Source organism: Rattus norvegicus, chromosome 15, assembly GCF_036323735.1.
Source record: "Rattus norvegicus strain BN/NHsdMcwi chromosome 15, GRCr8, whole genome shotgun sequence".
NCBI classification, from domain to species: Eukaryota; Metazoa; Chordata; class Mammalia; order Rodentia; family Muridae; genus Rattus; species Rattus norvegicus.
In genome coordinates this window covers 102,094,050-102,107,038 of record NC_086033.1, presented here as the reverse complement: position 1 = coordinate 102,107,038, position 12,989 = coordinate 102,094,050, and the positions used below count along the sequence as shown (strand labels likewise).

At 49.6% G+C, this 12,989-nt stretch overlaps 1 protein-coding gene across 6 annotated transcripts in view; it reads left to right on the top strand.

Moving 5' to 3' along the window:
- The window catches only part of Abcc4 (ATP binding cassette subfamily C member 4), a 234,526-nt gene that overhangs the window by 75,874 nt on the left and 145,663 nt on the right, over positions 1–12,989 (top strand). For all 6 annotated transcript variants that reach the window (XM_039092967.2, XM_039092966.2, XM_063273922.1 and 3 more), the window contains 4 exon segments: positions 1,615–1,704; positions 3,155–3,318; positions 4,688–4,813; positions 7,389–7,638. In XM_039092967.2, coding sequence (XP_038948895.1) covers positions 1,615–1,704; positions 3,155–3,318; positions 4,688–4,813; positions 7,389–7,638 — 630 coding nt within the window.

The window sequence follows — 12,989 nt, the reverse complement described above, 5'->3', positions numbered from 1 at the left end:
AAGAGAAAAGATAAACAAAACAAAATCCCCAGCACAATGAGACAAGAACCCTCCAGAGATGTGGTTGAGTTCCGTTCCTGTTGGCCACCCTGTTGGCCACGTGACCTGCCCTGAAGAGTGGTTTGTTTGCCCAGCGAGACTCCCTAGAAGAAAACTGCATTTTCAGTGACAAGTGGTTCAATTGGAGATTGCCCTGGACTAGGGATGGGGCTGTGTGTCTGCTTCTCTCAGCTCTAGACCCTGTCTCGCACAGACCTGTGCAGGCCCCAGGCTCTCATGTAGTTTAAGTCTAACATCTTTATTTCATTTTTTGGAAACATCAAATATGCATCCAATGTTTCTTTATTGTATCCACCTCAGACCCCTACCCACTCTTCCTCCAGCTCCTCCCAGATCCAGTCCCACCTTTCCCAACTCCATGTCCTCGATCGTGTTTTCCTGTGGCCGATAGGCGGCATCCACTAGAGTTTGTCTTCTCTCTCTCTTGCCTTGCTGGTCTGCACCTTGTTCTGCAGCCTAGGCTGGCCCTGGACTTTCCGTGATCCTCCTGCCTCCAGGTGTCAGAATTCCAGGCAGGCGCCGCATCACTGGGCCCTCTGATGGTTGGTAACCCGTGTTGCATGTGTGTCTTAGTGTTGTTTGTATCTGGTTCACCTTTGTCTTTACACAACTGCCGGGCAGTTACTGGTCACTTTGATGTCTACCGCAGTCTCTTCCTTTTCTCTTCATCTGGGAATGTGGTGCACTCCAGCGTAAAGGCAAAAACAAGGGCTGGAGAGATGGCTCAGCGGTTAAGACCGCTGACCGATCTTCCAGAGGTCCTGCAAGACCATCTTCACTGTCCCAGGTTCCCTTCAGCCTTTAGCTACTTGTGTCTCCCCTCCAAGTCAGCTTTAGGTCTCTCTACTTAGCCACCCCATCTCTCTCTCCTCTGTACTTCCCACAAGCTGGTCCTTAACCCATGGCCGCCTTCCTTTGCACCCTGAAGCTGTTCCTTGCCCTGTGTTCCTCTGCCCACCGTGCTGGAGATGAGACTCTCCCCAGTGTCTGTCCACTGCACTGCACCTCATGGTGAGTCACAGGTGCTCCTGCACAGGGCTCTGCACTCACAAAGTGTGGCTGACCAATTGTGGGGCCTCCGGGGCCTCCGGGTCCTGTCCCTGGCAGATACTTAGTAAAGGGGCACTGTTTTCCTTTCCCTTGTGACTCTCTGAGACAAGCAAGGGCCCTTTGCCGTATTCCGAAGGCGGAAGCCATGACCACGTGTACTTAAGCAATATCTGACCGGGAATTAATAGCAGATTCAGTGTTTGTAATCCAAATCCTGCGGTTTTCTCTCACCATGTCCCTACTGAACTGATGCAGAGTTACTTTGTAGGCTATGGCGTGTCCACTGACATACATGGGGCCTGTGGTCTTCACCATGAAAACGAGCTGATTTTCTCCTGCTCCCTTTACCTCCGTTGCTGTCCTTGAAGATACTGCCGTCGGTGCCAGCCATCAGGCCTGTTGGCGTGGCTTTTACACCACAGAAGACCCCATGTTTCTCTTGTTCCTATGCTGGGTAGAGCGTTATGACAGGGTATGATTCTCCACTCTGTTCATTTATTCCAGGCTCTCCGGCTAAGTAACTCGGCCATGGGGAAGACAACCACGGGCCAGATAGTCAACCTGCTGTCCAACGACGTGAACAAGTTTGACCAGGTACGTTCCATGTCTGTTGGTTCCTGCCCTAATTTTCCCCCTCTCTAATCCGCCGGGATGTGAGGGTTCGGGTGTAGACTAGGATTTTCCCGAAGTTGTAACGTGGGCGCTTGAAAGCCACGTCACAGTTCTGCGCACGCGGCATGGGTGTGGTAAGGTTCGTTGATCCTGTAGAGCCTGGCTTTGTTTTTCTGATGTCGCCTGTAGCACACAGTAGGTTGGCAGAGAGCAATATTCCTCCCCATCTTGGTCCATGCGATGGTGGTCTCGAGGGGCTGCCCCCTTGTAATCTTCAGCGCACGACAGTGAAGCAGCCAGCTGGTTGCCTTTCTTCTTTCCTAAAGGACCCAAGTAATGGAGGGCAGGAGTGAGCAGTACAGCGCCCTCCGTGTGGTTCCTGGCACATAGGAGCGGTTTGACAAGGCATGCTAACTAGAGTTTACGGCTCTCTTGCCCGCACCTGTTTATGCTCTCTGTCTTTGTTAATGTCTTAATTGCTGTGAACAGAAACTATGACCAATGTACGTTTTATAAAGGACAACATTTAATTGGGGCTGGCTTACTGGTTCAGAGGTTCAGTCCCTTATCATCAAGGCAGGAGCATGGCAGCATCCAGGTAGTCATGGGGCTGAGGGAGCTGAGAGTTCTGCATCTTCAACCGAAGGAAGCCAGGAACAGACTGAACATCCCCAGGCAGCTAGGAGGAGGGTCTCCAAGCCCACCCCACAGTGACACACTTCCTCCAACAAGGCCACACCTACTCCAACAAAGCCACACCCACTCCAATAAAGCCACACCTCCTCCAACAAGGCCATGCCCACTCCAACCAAGCCACACCCACTCCAACAAAGCCACACCTTCTAATAGTGCCACTCCCTGGGCCGAGCACATGCAAACCATCACACTCCCCTTATGGATCGATCATTCTAGCTTCAGGTCAGATCAACCCAGCGACCGTTCCCCCTTTTCAGATGTTCATTCATCAAACATAAACCTCCCCCTATTTAGACTTGGGGTAAACAAGATATTCATCCTGAAGAAGTTCTTCCTGTCCAGAGTTTCACCGCGGATGCAAAAGCATCAGGGTGTGGTAGGCTCCATAGCTCTTCTGGGGAGACCCAGGGAGATGTGGTTCACTTATACAGCAGAGGGCGGGCGTTCTGGGCACTGCTTCTCCAGCACTCGAGGAATTAAAGATTCGCATCGTCCCTGAGGTAGCACAGTCCACCCGTCCTATGATGGGGCCCACGGTCTGTACCGTTCATTGCACAAGTGTCGCATCCGCAGTGGATGCCTGTGACTCTGCCTCGGCAGGGTTGAACCCGCTGAGACCCGATTCTGTTGGCGTTCTTGTCTTCTCGTTTGGAGCGTAGCGTAGCGTTGCTGGCATGTGCGCCTACTGGTCTTGTTTTGTTTGCGGTCCTAAACTGTGTGGGTTTTGTATCTGCAGGTGACCATCTTCTTGCACTTCCTGTGGGCGGGGCCGCTGCAAGCCATAGGGGTAACCATCCTTCTCTGGGTGGAAATCGGAATCTCCTGTCTGGCGGGCCTGGCCATTCTGGTTATTCTGCTGCCTCTGCAAAGCTGCATCGGGAAACTGTTCTCGTCACTGCGGTAAGTCACTGCTGGACTGAAACCACATCCCGCTTGGTAGCCACCAGTCCCCTCGCACCCGAGACTGCTGCCCAGAACAAAATAGAAACTTGTTCTATTTTCTGCTCTGCGTATGTTGCCGGCTCTTCAGGCTTAGGTGGCGGCCACTCTAGCCCTAAGGGGAGGGCTGGTCGTGGAAGGGGAAAGGTGAAGGTAATGGCTGCTCTCTAGTGGCCTTCAGTGTAGCCACATAAAGAGCGAGCCTCCTTGCTGTGGGTTACGTACATAGATGTTGTTAAACATTCAGTGATGGTAAGCACAGTTATTTTGTTTGTATATTTTATTCTGTTCGTCTGTCCATCCATCCATCCATCCATCCATCCATCCATCTGTCCATCCATCCGTCTGTTCGTCTGTCTGTCCCTCAGTCCATCCATCCATCCATCCATCCATCCATCCATCCATCCATCCATCCATCCTTCCATCCATCTGTTGGTCTGTCTGTCCCTCAGTCCGTCCATCCATCCATCCATCCATCCATCCATCCATCCATCCCTCCGTCCATTGTATATCACGGGGACAATGCCACAGTGCACATACGGAGGTCAGAGGACAGGTGGTAGAAACCCTCTTGGGGTCCCAGTGCCAATGTTTTATAGATTCTCCCACATTGCACGTTACAAAGCCGCTCACATATGCACACACGTATGCATGCCTTGTTTCTACTCCAATATTTCCATTGAATTACAAGCTCTCAGGGCGTGGGGCCAACCTTATCAGAAACACGGCTGCTAACATAAAGTGGCCATGACCTGAAGCAGGGACCAGGGGTCAATCTCTATCGAGGCCTCTGGACGAGGGCAGAGATGCCTCACTGTTTGACGGCATCAGGCTCTTTCCCTCCTAGTCTGTGCTCTGCGTGGTTTCCTCCATGTTGAGTGCCCTCTGCCTTCTTGGCTAGGGAGACCCCGTTCTAATGCTCCTGACACGTGGAGGATGTTTGCTCACCCTTTTCCAGCACGATGGGCAAGCCTCCCTGCTCCACAGCCTTTCTGATCCCGTCTCTCTCCACCTCTGTCAGCTGTGTCCTGCCAGACCTGGGTGTTTCATTGCCTTCCTCTCCCCCGTGGGTGACCCTCAATATATCAGAATCACTTTGGGGTTTTCCTCCGCGAACATTCAGAATGCTCCATAATACTCAGAGTTGGCGGAAGTGGCTGTCTGCCCGCTTGGCCTTCTCTGTGTGCTGCACGTAGGACAAACTCAAGCCACAGGAGCTGAGGAGCTGCAGGACCACCTTTGACTCTGGGTCTCTGCCTGTGCCTGTGATTGACACACAAAGGTTGGCTGCCTTCGCTGCAGCTCAACTGTCCCATCTGTCCCCGCTCAGGAGTAAAACAGCGGCTTTCACGGATGCCAGGATCCGGACCATGAATGAAGTGATAACGGGCATGAGGATAATAAAGATGTACGCGTGGGAGAAGTCATTCGCCGACCTCATAACCAATCTGAGAAAGTGAGTCTTGGGAGGCTGTACCGTGCTGTGCATTTCCCTAATTTTACCAAATGCTCTCTTTTGTCCCCCTGATAACTCACCTCGGATATCGTCATCTGCGTGCGGCAGACGTGTAAAGTGTAGTGATCTGGGACGACGTCGTTTTAACCTGGGCTTCTGTGCACCATTATTCCCAGGCCAAAACTGCATTTCTCCTTCTCCTGCTGTACGTGCCTGTCTCTGTCTGTCTTTCTCGCTCTCGTTTCGGTTCTGATGGTGCAGGGGATCGAACCCAGGGATTCACATGTTCTAGACAAGTATCATGTTACACGCCACTCAGCCGCGTGTCCGGCCTGCAGGTGTGCACTTCTTGCTGATGATAAGGTGGAGTTCGAAATGTTTCTGAGTGCTTCAGATTCTCTATAAACAATGCTTCCAAGATAAAGAATTTGAGAAAATTATACTTAGTAAAGGTCTACTTAATGTCCGTGCACATTGAGAAGGTGGTGAGGACTGGGTTATCACCTCGTGGAGCCTGACTTGATGCCTGGGTACCACTCACTCTAGATAGTAATGGAGATATTTTTTTCCGTTTGTTCTGAACATTTGAGTTTTTTATCTTTTTCATTCTGGTGCAGGTACTTCATAACCTGGTGTAGCTCTGGACGTCTGTGACCTCTGTATCTGAAATGCCCTCCCTATGTAGAGACCTTCTCTGCCCTTTGTCTCTGGCTTCTCCCAAGCACACCAGTCCCCACCTCGTCACACTTCCCCACGCCCCATGAATCCCTTTCTGTCTAGAATTACGGGGGTTGGGTGGGGAATTATTATTTTTAGGGGTACAGTCCTCTCCTGAGCTCCTGGAGGGGGGAGAGCTGTGTCTCATCCACCCTTTGGTCACGTCTGAGGTTCCTGGCCCAGGACTTAACCTGCACGTATGCTGGTTGAAAGCATTTGTTTGAGCCCTTGATGAAATCAACTCAGAGTGACCCACACTGTCACCCTGTGCCTCTAGCCTCCTTTGACTGAGCAAGGAAAGAGGTTTCTTGGTGTCCTGTGTGGTTTCCTGAAGCTGCACCCGTGCAGTGAGCTAGCAACCATTGCTGTGACGTTACCGAGCATTTCAAAATGGTTTATTATGTGTGTGCACATTCACATGTGTGTACGAATGTGTGCACATGCGTATGCATGCGTGCGGAGGCCAGAGGCACTGCCTCAGGAGCCACCCACCTTATTTTTCTGAGACAGGCTTTCTTGCCGGGAACTTGGGTGGTTGAGCTAGGCTGGTAGCCACTGAGCTGCAAGCCCTGCCTGCCTCAGTCTCCCCAGTGCTAGAGGTCACTTTGAGTAGATTTTATCATGAAGATGGACAAACGCTTTCTATTAGCATACTTAATGAAGGTCAGTCCCGGGCCTCCCTCTGTCTCTCTGAGGGGCAGAGTCCTTCCTGCCCAAAAGGAATCCCACTTACCTCAGGCCTCGACTCAGTCCCTGCCTTTGTTGTCCAGTGAGTCTAAAACAGTAGTTCTCAATCTATGGATCAAGTGGACTTTGACACAGTCCTCTCTGTGAACCCAGCAACTTGCTGGAGGAGAGAATAGTGTTGTTGTTGTAAAAATATAAAAAATAAAATGCTGTCTTTTACCCGCTCTAGATCCAGCACCACAGCACCCCAAGATACCTGGTCAATATCTTAATCTCAGTCGGCAAAGCCTCTCACCCGCTTTGCTCTATCCCATATCACACTGCCGAAGGCCTCTCTCTGAGCCTGGCAGCGATCTCTCTACCCATCCAGTTCCCAAGGCAGGCTGCCACCATGGCAGAAATATACATTCTAATTCCGTGGCCGCTCAGTGTCCCTAGCCACCGTACACTCTCTTACACTTAGATCGCTACAAGAAAGAACCCACAACACAATGACTTTCGATCCGATTGATAAGATACAATTGCCCACCTAAACATACAAAGCCCTGTACACATCCACCCCTTAAGAACATTCATAACAACCCGTCAAGGTACTGCATGGGATCTTAACGTCAACCTCCATGTTGTCTCTCCGGGGCTACTCTCCTGTTGTCTCCTCCTCCCTTCTCCTCTTCCCTCCTGCCCATTCTTAATTCTTGTCCAATGACAGGCCTCATTCTATCCTGTACCAGCCCTCACCTGTAGCTTACAAATTAAATGGGAGAAGGTTCTAATGAGGTGGTCACCTGGGTCCTGAGTAGTGACTAGGCAGCAGTCCTTGGGGCAGCGGAATTAGCATCAAAGTACAGATAACTACAGGGCAAACCACGACAGAATAGCATCCCTAAAACTATAGTTTCTCCCACAAGACCTTAGGCAGGAAAATCTGCACAGAGCTTCCTGGGGCATGGAGAAATATAGACTTGTGCATACACCTGGTCTTTATGTGGATCCTATGATCCAACTAAGGGTTTCATGCTCTCCTGGAAACTCTTTGTAGGCTGAGCCATCTCTCCTGTCCCCAAGGCAGTTTATCTTGATGTGTGTGTGTGTGCTGTTTAACAGGGCCCTCATGTGTGTGACATCCGTGTTGACTTTATGTGGAAAAAAAACCTGTTTTTCTCTCTTCCAGGAAGGAAATTTCTAAGATTCTGGGCAGCTCCTACCTCAGAGGGATGAACATGGCGTCGTTTTTCATTGCAAACAAAGTCATCCTGTTCGTGACCTTCACCACCTATGTGCTGCTTGGCAATAAGATTACAGCTAGCCACGTGTTCGTGGCCATGACTCTGTATGGTGCTGTCCGGTTGACAGTTACCCTCTTCTTCCCATCAGCCATTGAGAGAGTGTCAGAGGCCGTCGTCAGCGTTCGGAGGATCAAGGTTCGTGTATGGCACAATTTTAAAGTTGGAGATATCCTTTGAGTCAAATGATGATGATGCTGTCTTTCACTTGCTGCCACTGCATCTCTGGCGAATTTAATCCTGTGTACACCAAACTGTTGACTAAGCGGTGTATGCGTGTCCTGGTCTTAGGTACAGTGTGCTAAAAGTCCAGAATAATTCCTGGTCTTTCGTGGGCACAATACAAATACCAACAGCCCAGGGCTCTTGATACATAATGTTGACTGACAACTTTTATTTTCTAGATCAATGGTTCTCAACCTGCCTAATGCTAGACTCTTCAGTATAGTTCCTCATGTTGTGGGCTCCCCCAACCATAACAATGTTTTTATGACTACTCCATAGCTGTAATTTTACTAGTTTACAAATTGTAATGTAAGTATCTGGTATGCCAATGGTCTTAAGTGACCCAAAGGGGAATTGACTCATAAACAGAGAACTGACGCTCTAGACTACAGGACAAGTGGTCAGGGACTGACTGAGTTCAGGCCCGAGTTGAATGACGTTCTTATTGGGCTGGAAGGACTCTGCCTCTTAGAGAGACAATGGTCTGTACCAAACAAACCCTTGTTTAAAAATCATTCTGGGGGTTGGGGATTTAGCTCAGTGGTAGAACGCTTGCCTAGCAAGCGCAAGGCCCTGGGTTTGGTCTCCAGCTCCGAAAAAAAGAAAAGAAAAAAAATTTGTTCTGTCTGTCTTGGCTGTTTTGCTAGTTCCCCTCTGGTTCTGCCTTTCCCTCCAGCCTGCTTTTTCACCTTTTCTTCCCCTCTAGGCACCTTGTTTTTCTGGCAGGCATTTTCCTTGGCCAGTGTGTTAATTTCCGTCACACTTACCTAAGTAGCCACTCGGATAGGCCCGAAGGGCAGATTATTCATGTGGCACGGACACTGGTCTGGGGCAGGACGGCTGCTAAGAGTTGCTGTGTAGATGAATGTCTCTGGAAGGATTGGTTAATGTTGTGAGAGGCCTGGGCACAAACTTTATTTTATTTCTGGTTCTCAGTAGTGTTGGTTGTTCAATAACCAGATTTCCATCAGCCTTAGAGACCTTAGGGAGGATGTAGGTGAGGGGGAAGGGCTTGCCAGGAAGGTTTCATTTTTTGTTTTCCTGAAGTTTCTGATTTTTTTTTCTCCTCCCAAAGCATCACACGGAGTTCTTAGGCCTAAATCGTGCCTCTGTATCACTCCCCCAGAGCTCTAGGGATATTGAGAGGAGAGGGTGCAGAAAGAACGACCCAGAGGGTGGGGAAATGTGTAACATCTGGACAATATGGAGTAGCTATTGTGTCAGACTTACTGCAGATGAGCTTATGAGCACAGGATCTGGGAAAGACTGAACCTGTGCACATTTCATCATGGATGGACGGAAGGGGAGGGGAAGGACCCATGAGGTCCCGCCCTCCTGAAGAACGGCTGACAGTTAACACCTGGTGGCAGGTGTGTGTTTTCCTCAACAGTGTGGCCAGTGATACTTTGCCCTTGCTCCAGCAAATAACCTCACCCACATTCTGGGCCACTCAAAAAGAATTCATGGAAGTAACAGGGGGGCTTGTTGAGAAGGTGTGCTCTGGCAGAGGAGGATGGGGGAGTGGGAAAATGGCTAAAATTCATTATCACAATGTAAAAAATTGTCAAACAATACACAGTTGCTACCTCTAGAATAGATCGGTCATATAGGGTTCGTTCTGGACCAGACCTGAGTTTATTGTTCCTTTTGACAATGGTCGAGCAGCATGGTTGAGGGGTGACCCATGGCATTTAATTACGGGGTTTTTTTTGGGGGGGTTTTCTTGTTTTTTTGTTTTTTTTTTTTTGTTTTTTTGGTTTTTATTTTTTAACTTTCAAATTTGGGAAGAAAATATTTGAGGGTATGTATCGACTCCTAGCATTCTAAGTGTATAAAGTAAAACTTCCCCTTCTGTGGCTTCACACGGTCTTATCCTGTTGTAATTCTACTGTTGCTGCAATTGCTTACCCCAGACTTGAAAGCTACTCTGGGTACCACAAGCCAGGCTGTCTCCTAACCCTTTCCACATAACAGCAGTCGCCAAATATCAGTGCCCACTGTCTCTGTTGTTCAGAGATAGATAGCACCTCTCATGGGGTGATGGTGCATACAGCTTGGTAACTTTGAGGCTGCACAGTGCACACCTCCACCAGCCTTGTAAGAGGTTTCTCTGCTCCCTGTAGATACGAATATTTGATTGCTGGGTTTGCAGCTCTCCTGGGCAGCTTCTACACTCTCTTAGTGTTTGGCTCCCGCCCAGCCCACTGTCACTGGTTCCACGATGGATGCCCGGTCAACGCTGTTGGTAGAAGTTACAGGATGTGTGGTGGCGTGTGTCGGCAGAGGTGTTTGAACAAGGAGCTCGGGGAGCCTCGACACATGGTTCAGTGGTGGTGAGGAGTACTGTAGAAGGGGGATAGACCAGCGTAAAAGTCACTACGGCAGAATGAAGAGTGCTCACCAGGCCTCTGAAGCTGCATTCCTTCAGAAGGGGAGATAAACGGTGGCAGGGTAGGGAAGAGTTGACATCTGGTAGACCATGAGGGATGCCGTGGGATGCTGCTGCAGTTAGGCTTAGAGTCGCATATGTCTGCCTGCTTGCCGGACATGGGGTTGTGCAGTCTATTCTAATCTTACATAGGCTTTTGTACGGCTGGCCCATGGGAGTGAAGAGAACAGATCACATCTTATGCTACTGGGGTCTTGGAGAGAGATTGGCAGGAAGAAGTTTTCATACATAGGAAACAAAGCAAAATAGTTTCCTTTTTTTTTAAAAAAAAAGAACAGGGATTTTAAAAAAATAAGTGTTAATGTTGGAATATAAAGTGTTCCAGCATCCCAAAAGACACACCCGTTTACAGCCTGGTCCCCGATGAGTGGGACCAGACTAGCCCTAGAAAAGTGGTTGAGTTAGGAGGGCCTGACCTAATCAATGGACTAGGCCATTGGTGGTCTCTCGATTTGACGGCACAACTGAGGGGTAGTGGGAATTTTCTAGCGTGAGCCCTGCTGGAGGGAGCGGGATGCTGGGAGGGGCTGTTCATAGAGGCTGCACCTGGACCTGCCTTGCTTTCCTTTCTGGATGGCTGCTGTGGGGTCAGCTGCCTCCCCATCACTTGCTCCCGACGGCATGCTCTATTTGTCCGTCTTGGAGCCAGCTAACTGTGCACGGTACCCTCTGACACTGTAAGTGAGGCTGTTTGCTCAGCTGTGAGAAGGGACCGGCTGCACAGTGCCATGTCCAAGTTTGTAGCTTTCTGGACTGGTAGGTTAGGATGCTAAGGACTTAAAGGATTGTTAAGCTTTAGAGGGGAACACGATGTGGTGCTGTCTCCTCCCAGGTACGCTCAGAGGCCTGCTTGAGTTGCCTGCTCCGTTAGTGTTATGCCTTGGTAAAGGACACTCACAGTGCGGCCCTTCTCGCAGACAGTGCGTTGATCTCATACAAACTACGTGTGAGGTTTCGAGCACAGACTGGACGTCTGAAGCAAGGGATCCCTGCTGGGTCACAGCTGTGGATGCTGTAGGTAACAGCAAGGCCACGCTCCTTCAGAGGCCAGCAGGAGACGGTCTTTCCTCTCTTGACCTAGTATCTATGAGCTGCTGGGAACTATTCCAGTCTGTCGCTGAGGCCACATGGTTGTTTATACCCGTGTTTCTGTCTCTAATCTCGTGCAAGGAAGCCAGCTGGGTTGGATTTAGGGCCCACACGCGACCTCGTCCTTGCTGTCTCTGAAATGATCCCATTTCCAAATAAAGACACATTTCAAGGTTCTGGGGGTAGTAAGGACCTCAAGGCGTGTTTCTGAAGGGGCATCTTAATCCTACCCCATAACAGAACCCCACAATTTATGAAGAACAGAAGTCTTTTTTTATATAGTTCTAGATGCCGGGAGGGGCAGGGTCAGGCAGGGTTCAGGCAGGTTTGGCCGTCTGCTTTTTTTCCAGGATGGTGCCTCAGTGCCTTTGCTCGGGAGGGTTGGGGTGCTGTGTCCTCATACAGTGGAAGATTGAGAGAGCTGCATGCCGTGTGACACCTCCCTCATAGGAGCCCTGACCGCACTCACAGTGCAGAGCCTGCAGTAGAGTTTAGTCACCTCTTTAGAAAGCTACCTCCTAAACTCGTGCTTTGTCTTATTAGGGCTCAAACCTGGTCACTGCATAGGCTGTGTGAGTTGTTGGGTCACTGCATAGGCTGTGTGAGTTGTTGGGTCACTGCATAGGCTGTGTGAGTTGTTGGGTCACTGCATAGGCTGTGTGAGTTGTTGGGTCACTGCATAGGCTGTGTGAGTTGTTGGGTCACTGCACAGGCTGTGAGTTGTTGGGTCACTGCATAGACTGTGTGAGTTGTTGGGTCACTGCATAGGCTGTGTGAGTTGTTGGGTCACTGCATAGGCTGTGTGAGTGAGTTGTTGAATCACTGCACAGGCTGTGTGAATTGTTGGGTCACTGCATAGGCTGTGTGAGTGAGTTGTTGGGTCACTGCATAGGCTGTGTGAGTTGTTGGGTCACTGCACAGGCTGTGTGAGTTGTTGGGTCACTGCATAGGCTGTGTGAGTTGTCGGGTCACTGCAGAGGCTGTGTGAATTGTTGGGTCACTGCATAGGCTGTGTGAGTGAGTTGTTGGGTCACTGCATAGGCTGTGTGAGTGAGTTGTTGGGTCACTGCACAGGCTGTGTGAATTGTTGGGTCACTGCATAGGCTGTGTGTGAGTTGTTGGGTCACTGCATAGGCTGTGTGAGTGAGTTGTTGGGTCACTGCATAGGCTGTGTGAGTGAGTTGTTGGGTCACTGCATAGGCTGTGTGAGTGAGTTGTTGGGTCACTGCACAGGCTGTGTGAGTTGTCGGGTCACTGCAGAGGCTGTGTGAGTCAGGTCACTGCATAGGCTGTGTGAGTGAGTTAGTGTTATTGCATAGACAATGTAAGTAAGTTATAGTGTGTATGTATCAGTTGTGTATATGTGTGTGGGTGTATACATGTGTGTGTATAGTGTATATGTGTCAGTTGTGTATGTGTGATATATGCGTGTGTGTGTGTGTAGTGTATATGTAGTGTGTCTGTGTCAGTTGTGTATATGTGTGTGTGTCTGTGTGGTATGTGTATATGTGTGTGTGTCTGTGTGGTATGTGTATATGTGTGTGGTATGTGGTATGTATTGTGTGGTATATATGTGTATATGTAGTGTATGTAATGTATATGTGTGTCAGTTGTGTATAAGTGAGATGTCTATCTCTGTAGTGTGTATGCATGTGTGTGTGTAGTGTGTATGTGTGTGGTGTGTATGTGTGGTGTGTGTGTGTGTGTGTGTGTGTGTGTGCGCGCG